A 13,176-nucleotide genomic window follows, 5' to 3' on the forward strand; every position below is an offset into this window, starting at 1 on the left:
TAGAGTTTACAGAGTTAAAAAGAGGAAATAAACACTACCTACACATAAAATTGTGTTCTTCCTACATCCTTCACAATCCCCCAATTTCCTCTTCTCTCACGTACACCCACACTTCTGTTCTCACTCTTCTCCCTGATTTTCTGTCTCTTTCTCTCCTCATTCTTCACCAGGTTGAGTTCAACAGTGTCGGGTTCAGACAGTCTGTTTGGACCACCGCTGGAATCAGCCTTCAAGTCCAAAAGCTTTGGTGGTCGGGAACAACTCAGAGAGCAGAGCACTTTTGGTGCCTCTGAATGTAAGAGTTGTTGTGTTAAATGTATTTTCTTTGTCTGTTCATATTAATACCGTATTGGCCCAAATATAAGACGCCTCCCCTTTTCCAACAGCTGTATTTGTAAAGACTTTTTGATGAAAATAAACACTATCAGACAGATAGGAAGTTTCCCATGGGAAGTGAAACATGAAATACTTAAAGAAAAACATAAATTCTGCAGGTGTGTTGTCAGTGCAGCTGATTCACTCACACTCTCCTGATGATTTAAATGTTTGTTTGTTTTTTTAAATTTGTTTAGAACTTTTATAAAAAGGATAAAAATAACACAAACAGAGGCAACGACACGCAGGCCCCCACCCCGATACACCCACCGACATACGATAAAAACTAAACGGAAAATAAAACAGAAAACGAAACAAAAAAGGTTGCCAGAGTAGCTAATAATTGTCCATGCAAGTCCAGATATGGTGCATTTCCAGTGTGTGAAATGTCCATACAGACTGAAACTGTCTGTATATTGTCTCAGCTCGGGGATGTACAGTGAGCATGATTTAAAAGGTAGTTAAACTGTACATTAAGCCACATAAATAAACATACACTACTTAGTTGCAGCCGAGTTGATTTGCTCTCTGATAGAATCAATAAATGGATCCCAAATCTTAACAAATTTATAGTATGAGGCGGATGAAGAGTACTTCATCTCCTCCAAACTGAACAAGAGACTGCTCAACAAAATGTCGTGTTGATAAAAAGGTCTGAAAATAAGCCCTTCCTTCACACTCCTTATGTGAATGTCTTGTCCTCAGATATAATACGACCCACTTTTTCAAATGTAATATCAAGAAAAAAATATTGTGTTATACTGTATTTGGGCTGATATGGTAAATTGAGGTCGATACTGTTTGATTTACTTTCCTTTGTTTACTGCAGATCACTAAATTACATTTTTACGAGTTCTTTGTTTCGCACTGCTATTGATAACCGCTGATTTACTGCCCTGTATTGATATCCTGTAATGTATTTAATGTTCGTGTCAGATGCAGCCTTCTCGTCCGACTCCTCCTCTCCGGAGAACGTTGAAGACTCTGGCCTGGACTCGCCTTCCCATCAGCCCCTTGGGCCCTCCCCTGAGCCGGTGGGTTGGGCAGCTTGGCCTCCTGTGTCACAGAGTAAAGAACAGACACAAACACTGGGCCGACCTGCGGACCCTTTCCTCTCTGCTTTCCGTGACCCCTCCCCTGGTCGAAGTCCTCACCCGCAGGACGACCCCGCCAGTATCTGGTCCGTCGCCCCGGCACGTCCCTCTCGTGTCCCCCCAGATATGGACCCCTCATCCCTGCGGTTCCCTGCTTTCTCCCAGTCCCTCCCCCCGCCTGAGATGGAGTTGTCGGTGTGGAACTGCAAACACATCCCCCCTGAGGACCCCTTCCTTGCTGCGTTTGAGAGGACTGTCACCCAGGAGACTTTAAATCTGTCTGACGCCTGGGCGCGCCCGCCGCCTCGCCCCACCCAGGAGGGCAGGGGGATGGAGGTGCGAGGGGACCCATTCTCCATGACCCTCGCCGACACCAGGACACTCCCAACCTCCTCCTCCTCCTCCTCCTCTTCATCCTCCTCCAATCGTAAAGACAGAGACAGGAAACGAGACAGGAGCCTCCCGCCTCCTGTTTCTTCTGATGACCCGTTTGCGATCACGATGATTGGCAGCCCAACGCACCAGTCATCGCTGGCTGCAGCAGCTGGTTTAATCCCTCCACGCAGCAGCAGCAGCGGCAGCGGCAGCAGCGGCGGCGTCTCTACCAATAGCAATAGACTGGGACTCGATGCTAATTCAAGCTCTTTGCCGACAGCCCAGCCCAAGAAAGAGCTGATGCACTGGAATTCTGTCCACAACCCGTTTAGTGACGGTGTCTCTGGAGCGCTGAGCAGCTCGAAAACACAGGAAGGAGGAGGAAAAGGAGAGGGAGGAGGAGGAGAGAGGAGAAAACATCGATCATCAGAAAGTGAGCCACGCAGGAACGCCCCTCCACTCACGAGGCATTCGGGACCACAGGAAGATCTGTGTTTTTCCACGGACAAAGATCAAGACTGCCTGGATCTGAACACTCAGATACCATGCAGTATCGGCTCTCACAAGGGTACTGATTTCTTTCTTTTTGACATTTAACGTTTTTATTGAGGTTGGTATATGGCAGCAAGTTGATCTTTTCATTATTTCAGGGCTACTAGAGTAGACATTGTTACTAAAAATGTCCAAAATAAGAAAATAAATTAATAAACAAATAAAAATAAGGTTCATACAAAAGTGAGATACCCAGTCAACAATATGATGAAATGAAAAGACCTGTCACATTCACTGGAGGTTCTTAGCTACGATTGAAATCTAAACAATCAGGCACTTGTTGATTTTATAAGTGTCGAGAAAACATCCAATGTGGAAATCCTATCTCCCAAACTACCTTTTAATCTAAAATAGAGTCATAGGATCTCTACCATCACATTTACATGTATCCATTTGTCAGACAATTTGTCCAAAGTGACATACAAACGAGGTACAATCCAAGCCACATAGGTGCGTAGCAAATTATATCTTTTAAGAGTAAGATAAGATAGTAAAGGAGGGCAATCGTGATGGAAGTTTTAGCTGTTTTCTAATGCTGTCACATAATTCTGGAGGCTATAATCATACCAACCACCATAACAACTGAAATGCACGTTATATTTGGTATTCGATCTTTGCCCTTAATAAACATAAATCAGGAGTCAGAGGCATTGCTGAACCAAACCATCCACCCAGGACTTTCATAACTTTGGCCCAGAACAGTTAAGACATGTTTTATTATAAATAAAAATTATAAATTAATCTGCAACTATTTTGATAATTGATTAATCAATTTAAGTGAATTTTCAAGTAGAAATGCCAAATATTATCTGGTTCTGCCTTTTAAAATATGAGGATTCTTTGCTTTTCTCTGTCTTCAGTGATAGCAAACTAAGTATCTTTGCATTTTGGACTGCTGCTCAGAGAAAACTGGAAATTGTGGAAAAATGGAGGATATTGTGAAAAGAATGTGATTTTTCCACTATTTTCTAACAATTTATAGACCAACCAATTAATGATTAATAAAAAATATTATTGGCAGATTAATCGATAATGAAAATAATCATTAGTTGCGGCCCTAACTGATTTAGTTAGGATTAGAGTTATAAATCATATTAAAAATGCTAATTTCATCATAGTTGCTTACATGTTTAAATATCAAATTGTAGCTGATTTTTATGTCTCAATCTGTGTCTTGAGACGTCCTAATTATTTTTCTCAGTAGAGACGAAACAGTTACCTTACACACCATAAAGTCTCACTGACGGGTGCATCGGATCAAAAACTGTGACTGTAATAGAAACAAAGAAATCCCACACACACTGTCGGTCCCTTGTACTTTATTAACAACCTTCATCATGTAAAATTTACATCATATCATTATCACAAAAACGTCGCTTTTAAAATGAGTACAAGTAATGCAGGATTTTTTGGTCTTTCTCACTAAAGAGGAAAATCTCTTTGAAGAATATTCAGATGCTAAATCCCTCAATTAAACCAATACAAATAAAATGTTATTAGGTTTTGTGCCAGCTTGTTTTGGCAGCGTGTCTTGTTCAGCTTGTCTCCGGCTGCTCTGAACACAACTTCTGGCTGATTTTAGAGGATGTCTGTCTCTTATAATCCTGTTTCACTGTGTGATTCAGATCGGCTTTGAGTCCCTTTGTGTGTCTGTGTCTTTGTAAGGGTCCAAGCATAACTTCAGACAGGACACAACTGAAGTGGTCGCAGCTGCTCCTCCGAGAGCGGCCCGGGCCAAGAGGACTTCAGGCCGACTCAGCGACTGTGAGAGGGTAAGTATCAGTCGTGAGTTAACAACTCAGCTGATTGAATAAATTCATATTCTTTCTTAATATTATGTTTTTTTATTATTATAACTTTATTTGACTTAATTAAGATTAACATTACAACTTTTTTTAATTTTCTGTTCATGAATAATTTAATCTGTATTCCAGAAACCTCTTTTATTTTCCCTGAGAGTAGCCCTAAGGGCATCAAAATTAGAGAAATAACCTGTCACAGTGATTGTAGATAGTTGTTTTCTGCAGGGAAAAAAGTTTTGGATTAAGGAAAACTAAAACTTTACTAAGTGAAAAGAAAAATTAAAACCCTTTTTTAAAGCCTTGTAATACTGTAAATATGACCTTTCTGATGCTTCTAATGTTTCTAAAATGTCCAAATTGAAAATATTATATAACCAAACTCATGTAAACTGTATAAATGATTACAGTTATTGCTCATTGTAAATGTTTGATCAAGTAGGAGCATCATCGATATGAAATTAGCACCAATATTGATCCAGCAGTGTGTTTCAGTCCCGGTCTCTGTGCTCCTCCCCGCTGCCGGAGCCCAGCCCCTCCCTCACCTCCTCCTCCTCCTCCAGCCCCAGTGAGTGGGGGCCTCGGGCCAGGGACAACGACTGGGGGGGTCAGAACCGAGCGCCCAGTCCTGCCAGGGCAGGACAAGCCTCGCCGCTGCCTTACCAGCACCAGGACCACCAACAAAGACCGTGTAAGCCTCAGCACATAAATAAAGTGACACAACAGGATGGATGTTTGAAAGCAGCGGCATGATTTCTGTTGAAGTGAGCATGGGCCAGCAAGAGGGGCCGATATACATAAGGAACTGAACATCTGAAATGTGCTTATTCGCATTCTTTCAGAGTTAGATGGAAAGATTGATACCATTCTTATGTCTATACGCTAAATAGGAAGCTACAGCCAGGAGACGCTTAGAAGACAAGAAGCAGACAGAAAAAGCTAGCATGTACATATGTGCAAAAAAGTAGTCCGGCACATAACTACCCGGAAAACTGCGATTTGTTCTCTCTTTGGTTTTTGTACGAATTAAACAAACAGGATATTATTTGTTAATTAATGAGCTTTAAAGGGGCTGTAGGCTGATTTTGTTACTTTTGGACAGTCAGGCTAGCTGTTTCCGATATTTGTGCTAAACTAACCAGCTGCTGGCGGGAGCTTCATATTTATCATACAGACGTGAGAGTGGTATTAATCTTCTCATCTAACTCTCAGCAAGAAAGCGAATAAACGTATTTACCAAAATGTCAGAACTATTCCTTTAAACATGACTTGATTCATGTAAAACTCACTATATTAACAGCATGACTCAGAATTATCACATTTGTTCTCCACAGTGCACCTGTCGCGAGGTCCCAGCCCCATTTCCCTCAGCACACAGGAGGCCTGGCCAGTGGCAGCAGCCATAACAGAATATATCAATGCCTACTTCAAAGGTGGACAGCACAACCGGTCAGCATGATGCTACTTTCTAAAAAAACAAAAAGAAATGTTGCACGTTCTCTGCTCTCCACAGATTTTTAGAAATCAAAGGTGTTGGGGAGTTTTACTGCATATGTAAAAAAAAAAAAAAAAAAAAAAAAAGAATTAAAAAAAAAAAGCCTTTTGTCTCTCCAGAGGGAGCTGCGTGAGGTCTGATATATTAACCTCAAATGATGTCACTTGAGGCAGCGTTGGTTGGGTATGAAGACTACAAGTTTGAAAGTGAAAAAGATCTGTGGGTGTGGAGTTAGAAAGAAGTGGGCTCACCAGACCTCTGTAGACCGCTCCTCGTCTCTGCTTGAGGCTAGCGGCTTAAGGCTACATTAGCTGCTACTAGCATAACACACCAGATTCTCCAACTGAACTGTTGCTGGTCAAACTGCATTGTGGGTAATGTAGGCGCCAGGTTTTGACAAGGAAAAAGAATGCGTGGGAATGTAAAAGACGATATCTCTGGTTCTGCTGCAATGAATTTGATCCTTTTTTAAAAAATGTTTTTTACTGTCCATCTTGAGTCTGACAATGTTAAAGGACTGCAACGCTAAATTGTTGGACTACTATTTTAAAGAGATACTCTGGTGCTTTAGTATTACACTTCCATAAAATTGGGGGACTTGCGGAAGGCAGGCAGGATAAAAAAGGTCAAAATCAAAGCAACAGAGGCTGCGGTATCCTGACGTTAGTTTAAAAGTTTTGTTAGACCCCCCCGACTGGTAAACAGCCATGTCGTCTAAACTCAATGCTCCCAGTTTGTAACGCAGGCTCTCTGTTAAAAATTTCAAGTCTGAAGCCCAATTTGATATAACCCAGATGACATCATTAGGGTTATAATCTCTTTACTTTAGAAAGCCCCCTCCAGAGCCTTCATCAGCTGAGAAGCACTCCTCCCCTTAAATGACATCTATAATGCCTATTTGTTGGGTGCTTGTTAACAGAATCACAGTTAACAGGATTAATTTTAACTCAGTTTGTGTGTTTCCTTCTTTCTCCAGCTGCCTGGTGAAGATCACGGGCGACCTGACGATGTCCTTCCCTGCAGGCATCACCCGGATTTTCACAGCCAACCCCAACGTCCCTGTGCTCAGCTTCAGGCTGGTCAACATCTCGAGGATTGATCACTTCCTGCCGAATCAGAAGCTGCTCTACAGGTCAGTTCTGCCCTCTGCATTTTGAATCACAGCTGTGTTTTTGACTGTATGCAGTGATTAACCATCCTGCCTCTGTGTCTCTGCAGTGATCTGTCTCAGAGTGACCCAGACACCAGAGACTTCTGGTTCAACATGCAGGCGCTGCAGCTCTACCTGCAGAGAGAAGCTGAACTCAACCCTCAGGCCTCGTACTACAACGTTGGCCTGCTCAAGTATCAGGTCAGGATTTAAAATATATCTTCTTCTTATTTGGACAATTTTAATACTTTTTTCTTTTATGACCTCCTTATCAGTCCCACATTTTAATTCAGGTATCTTGGATGGTGTTAATTTAAAACTTCTTTAAGTTAATAAACATTCAGTATTGATGCTTTATTTTGCAGGTCCTTAAGTCCAAAGAAAAGCTCAATTTAAGCCAAAGTTAACCTTCATTCACTATTCCTTTATTATTGGAAGCCTTATTTTTCATATCTGTTGAATTTTATGTTTCCTTGTAGACAAATTTCACATTTCTGCATGTTCTGGAGGACTCTTGTTACCCTTTTAATTGGAAATGTATTAACTGAACACTGTCTCTATTTTCCCTATACTTAGTACCAAATTACATAGCATTTTCTCAAAAACCCATAAAATAAAGCATTACCACATTTTGTAAAACCCATTCCTTCAGTTGACTTTCAGTTTTATATGACCTTAAGATTGCACCAAATCTGCTCTGGACTCGTTATTATTATCTGATTATTATTTTCTCAGTCTTAAATTCATTTAAACTTAAAAAGTCTCTATTGTTGCCTCAGGTGTCGTCTCAGGACCCGGGTCGGGCTCCCCTCCTGCTGTCTGCAGAGTGTCAGCGCAGCGGCACAGTGACCCGGGTGTCCCTGGATTACCACTGTTGTCCCGCCACCGCGCCCTCCACCCAGCTCACCGCTGTCCAGGTGCTGCTGCCGTTAGACCACACTGCCACAGACCTGCAGTGCCAGCCGCCCGCCTCCTGGTGAGCAGCTGTGATGGAGGGATAATGAGCAGCTTTAACTGTCAATCGCATGTTACCTGTTTAGTGGCAAGATAATTGTAATGCACAAGTAGAATCACAAATGAACCATGTTAGTTTAGCGTTTTAGCATGCGAATATTTAATAATTGGCACTAAACACAAGTTTCAGCTGAGGCTGATGGGATTGTTTTGCAGGTATTTAGTCATAAATCAAAGTATTGGACAAATTAAAATGACCTGATGATGGCTCTAGAGGAAAGGTTAGAGGCTCATCAAAGTGATTACAATTCATCCTGACGGGATCATGAATGTTTGTACCAAATTTCATGGCAATCCATCCAATAGCTGTTGAGATATTTCACTAAAAAAACACAAATGTCAACCTCATTGTGGCGCTAGAGGAAAAGTCAGGGGATCACTAAAGTCAGTAGGATTCATCCTCTGGGGATCATGAATGTCTGAACCAAATTTCATGGCAATCCATCCAATAGCTGTTGAGATATTTCAGTCTGTACCGAAGTGGTGGACCGGCCGACCGATACTGCCATCCATCCATCCATCCATTTGTTTTTTCCAGCTTCTCAAATGTGAGGATTTGCTGCTTTTTTTCTGTTGTTTGTTTTGTTTTTTTAAATCTTTGGATTTTGGAGAATTGACCAAACAAAACTCTTGTGAGACCATTTTACAGCATATACTAAACGATTAATCGAAGAAATGATGAACAGACGAATCGATAACAGAAATTATTGTTGGTTGCTGCTCTAAAAATAACAGAAATAGTTTGAGAACCAACTTGATTATCACTGGTAACTTGTCATTTAACAATTTGAGGATGACTGTGATGGAAGAATTTTAAAGAAAGTCAAACAGTGGTGACTAAGAAGCAGGTTCGGCCTCACTGACTTTATTTGCCTCTGCAGGAACGCTGAGGAAAGACGGCTGTTGTGGAAACTGCCCAACCTCTCCCCGACCAACCACAGCAAAGGTCAGAGCTCTGCTGCAGCTGCTGCTCTCTCTTTACCTCTTACCTGCTTTTAATGTTTTAGCCCTCAATGAACAAGGGAAAGTTTAATAAGAACATGCTGGAGAGGGAAACTTACACACAAAGATGTATATACTCACACTTTGACATCTACCTAACTGACAGTCTCTGCCTGTTATAAGCAGCCGTCTGATTCTTATATTTTCTACTTCTTTCCGAGTTCACATCTCTACATTGTGTCATACAAATGTAGAAATGAGTAATTAAGAGTTACGTAAAGAGATCTCTGCACTCCACATCCTTCCCTTTTTAAAAAGCTAAAGTCTGAAGGCGTATCATTAGCATTTGAACATGGCAGCTGCTCTCATCAGCCTAGTGGCGGTGCTTCTGAATACTTAACTGACACGAAGACAAGCATTTTTATTTCTTTTACTTTGTGTCAAGTTGATTGTTGCTCTTATTTCACGACCTTGATGGTGCACAGATAAGAGACGGCATATAATAAAGGCTTTTATGGCTCTAATTAAATCAAATTTGAGCTTGAGGTTTCCTTCACCTGTGTGCTTCTTTGTACCAGCCACCCACATTTCCTCTTTTTTTCATCTAATGATATATTATTACCTAGGTGTAAAGTTACAGGATTGAAGAGCAGGGAATAAGAGACTATTCATAGCCGTCAGTGATGGATGGGATGTTAAAGGCTGAAAACATTTATAGTTAGAAGACTTTCTAGTTTATGAGCCTATGACAAAGCACTGAAAGGTCACCATTATTCCTCCCTGTCCCTTCTAAAAATACTGTTTTCCTGCACAACGTTTTTTTTTATCACTAAAATGTTAAAAGTGCTGCTTTTCACGAATAAAGTCTGGCAGAACTGAGTCAGTAATTCATTTATTTTACTGGACGTCTTGTAAACGTTGTGTTGGAGAAGACATTTCTCAGCTTGATGATGGCTGAAAATAAACTGCACAAATAGTTTGTCCTAAATGTATCAGCATTTCTCCTCACATTCCTTCACGCTGCATGTCTTTATCATCCATAATAAATCTATGAACATGGGAGTGTTTGTGACATTTAGAGGCCTGTAACTGTCCCTTGCTTGGTTGGTGATTTGCAGGCCAAAAGATCATAAGACTTGCAGGTTGAGCTAAATTTGGTTGAAGAGTGAAAGTTTATGGGGCGCCCCAGTGGCTCGCCTGGTGGAGCGTACGCCCCATGTACGGGGGCTGGTCCCAACTAATGCTGTTGAAATTGCTGTCGAATTGTTAAATGTAATCTAGAAGTCTAAAAAACGTTTTCCTTTTTTAATGTAGACCAGAGGCTCTGAACATTTTTTGTCTGACGTCCCCCACAGCTCTATCAGATGGGTTCAGGTGACCCCTTCTTCGTAACCCCTCAATACATGTGCTGGCTACATGGAATTAGTATTATAAAAATAATAATAATAAAAAGTGCTGTATAACTAATGTTTTTTTGTTTTTTTTAAGTTGCAACATGCTTTACATGGTTGAACCAAAACATTTCAGGACTGCATATAAAATCAGACAATTAAAAATACAAAAATAAAATGGAATAAAATACCCAACAATATTATAAGATAAAAACAATAATAATGTTTTTGTGGAATAATGTTGTGGAGCTGATGGCCAATTGCACATGTAAATCCATACAATCCTGTAATTGACGACGTTTATTCTCGGTCTCTCCTCTTCTTTGTTCGTTCAAGTTTGCATTCGTATTACTGCGACCAGGAGAAGCAGAAGCTGAATGTTTTAACTGTTTATCCGTTACTTTTAGCTGTCCGTTTCAACCTCTCTGCTAGCTCCTGCTAACTAGCTTTCTGTCTCCAAAGATTCTTTTGTCGCTTTTTTCTATCAGACTTTCACTGGTTGTATAGAAATAGAAAATTATACTGAAGGACAAGCATGTTAAACAAAAAGTAATCCAGCACTTTACTATGAAATCTGAGCTGTTGGTTCATGTTGTAAAGTGCAAAGATCTTCTTTATGATAATTACACTCATACATCAAAGTGCTAACAATGTGTTTATGGTCTTATATCATTGCTGTGTTTCTCACGTATCTGTGTCTCTCTGCCTGTCGGCGGTGTCCCAGGCTCAGGGACTCTGTGTGCCAGCTGGCAGTGCCTGGAGGTTCCCCGCGGCCCTCCACCCAGCCTGGCTGTTCAGTTTGTGGGCTCCGGGACCTCGCTGTCGGGCATGAACGTGGAGCTGGTGGGAAGCCGCTACCGCATGTCGCTGGTCAAGAAAAGATTCGCCACAGGTGACACTGAACACACACACTTGCTTTCTTACACTGGCTGAGAATGGGCTCTTTGGTGGAGGATCATACTTTATTAACACATCCAAAACTGTTTATTACAGACATTATTTTATTTTATTCTTAACCTGCACATGTGTTTGTCCCCCTATGTAAAGAAATTGACCTCCTAATATCAACTTAACAATAAAAATGATGGTATAAGTGGGCAATTTTCTCCCTCAATTGTCATTCTGGTCCTCATGAAGGCCACAGAATCACTGTGGACCTTATAAACAGGTCTTATCACAGTAGTATGTGTTTTCATAGTTTATACTAGGTGCTTCATCAATTAGTCAGCTGACAGAAAGTTACGGATTAATCATTAGGTCTAATATAAAGCTAAAAGACAAACACTTGAGTCCAGCTTCTGAAATGTGAGGATCTTTTTCTGTTTTATATCATTTTACATTGAATATCTTATTTAGGAGTTGGAGTCGCATAAAACAAGCAATATTAAGACATCACCTTGGGCTCAGGGAAATTATGATGGGCATGTTTCACTATGTATTGATATTTTATAAACCATTAATCATTGCAAGTTCTTGCACTACAAGTGCGTCGAACCAAAAGCACACGGGCCATCACTTGTACTCACTCTATCAACTATGGTTCGGTCCGCAGACCAGGATTCTTTGAACTAATCAAAAAATGTATTGACAGATTATTCAATAATGAAAATAATCATTAGTTGCACCCCTAAAAATAATAATTTGGTAACATGTCATGTTTGAGACTTTCATAGATTTTTATGGAGTTAATTGTAATAACTTCTCAGCTATTAAAGTAGTTGAGTTTACATTAGTTGATATAACTTCATTTAACCAGGATATAAAGTAAGTAACTAACTTTATTTGTATAGCACCTCAAGAGCAGAACATCACAAAGTGCTTCACAAAAGAAATAAGGCAACTGACATAAATGCAGTCTAAAAATAAATAAAAACACCATTTAATTAAATAAATGAAGCTGCTTTTTAAAGTGGTGTCCACAGTGTCCTCACGAGATTAAAAACCAGGAGTGTCCTCGCCAAGACCGCAGCACAGTCTATAAAATACAGAGGCTACAAAACATGAAGACAGACTTAAATAAGATAAAATAGAGTTCACTTTGTGTATATAGTCAATTTTGTTTTATGTTTTAGCATACTAAATATTCTATGATGGTTATTCAGTTTCACTAAATAATGAAGTTGCTGGAAGATTTTGCCCATATGTCTACTTCAGGTTGTGGCTTATTTTGGCGGTGCATTTCCTTTTTGCTCATTCAGGTTTTGTCATGTGTTTGACAGGGAAGTACATGGCAGGCTGCTCCTTGTGAATCGTGTAAAGGACCAATGGCTGCGGGTTCAGAGAACTTTGCACTTTTTCTGAGTCGAGGGCTGGACGGAAGAGGAGAGATGATTCGTGGTAAGACATTAAACCTGAAGACAAGGCACCTTTACTCAGACCGACCGCTCAACCCTGAAGGACGATGTGCACTTACTTCCGACTGTGTCCTGCTGTTTTAGGACCAAGCCTTTTCTTCTTCTTCTTTTCCTCTAATTTAAGTTGTGTGTTGTACGCTCAGTCGTCCTGCCTTTAGCAGGAGGGAAACTCTTTTTCTATTGAATCTCTTCTGTTCGTTGTGTTCTGAGGCTGCAAACTGAGCTAGATGAACTTTTCTTAAACTACAGAGAAAAGGAAAACGTGTGTGACTAAAGTAAAGCATATTACTGTCTGGAACTGAGTTGCCATGGAAACTAGGATTTTTAAATTATGTAAATTCTGTATGGAAGAGCATCTTAAAGAAGCAAAAGAGTCACTTGTGAGCGAAGATCTTCTACCAAACCTTAGAAAAAGAAATGTTTGTAAATCTGCTGTTAAAGGTTTTGTGATGCTGATTATTTGATAAAAATAAATGTGCTCAAACCTTTTGGTTTACACCAATTTATTACACATTGTGACCAAGTACAAAATACAGCTGAACTATGCAGTTTATTACAGACCATCATCTGTCCTTAGGCTAGTTAAAGTGTAGTCAAGAACAGGTTTAAAAATGCACAAAAATAAGGGTTCAGTA

At 40.4% G+C, this 13,176-nt stretch overlaps 1 protein-coding gene across 1 annotated transcript in view; it reads left to right on the plus strand.

The window, feature by feature from the left end:
- Positions 1-13,029, plus strand: part of fcho1 (FCH and mu domain containing endocytic adaptor 1) — a 63,078-nt gene extending 50,049 nt beyond the window's left edge. Inside the window, exons 17-27 of the mRNA XM_044198908.1 lie at positions 171-295; positions 1,312-2,412; positions 4,062-4,168; positions 4,691-4,886; positions 5,530-5,644; positions 6,667-6,822; positions 6,909-7,041; positions 7,620-7,816; positions 8,736-8,800; positions 10,912-11,079; positions 12,407-13,029. Coding sequence (XP_044054843.1) covers positions 171-295; positions 1,312-2,412; positions 4,062-4,168; positions 4,691-4,886; positions 5,530-5,644; positions 6,667-6,822; positions 6,909-7,041; positions 7,620-7,816; positions 8,736-8,800; positions 10,912-11,079; positions 12,407-12,435 — 2,392 coding nt within the window. The 3' untranslated portion in view covers positions 12,436-13,029. The remainder of the gene's footprint in view (positions 1-170; positions 296-1,311; positions 2,413-4,061; positions 4,169-4,690; positions 4,887-5,529; positions 5,645-6,666; positions 6,823-6,908; positions 7,042-7,619; positions 7,817-8,735; positions 8,801-10,911; positions 11,080-12,406) is intronic.
- The last annotated feature ends 147 nt before the right edge of the window (positions 13,030-13,176 follow it).

This window comes from Siniperca chuatsi, linkage group LG6 (assembly GCF_020085105.1).
Source record: "Siniperca chuatsi isolate FFG_IHB_CAS linkage group LG6, ASM2008510v1, whole genome shotgun sequence".
NCBI lineage: Eukaryota > Metazoa > Chordata > Actinopteri > Centrarchiformes > Sinipercidae > Siniperca > Siniperca chuatsi.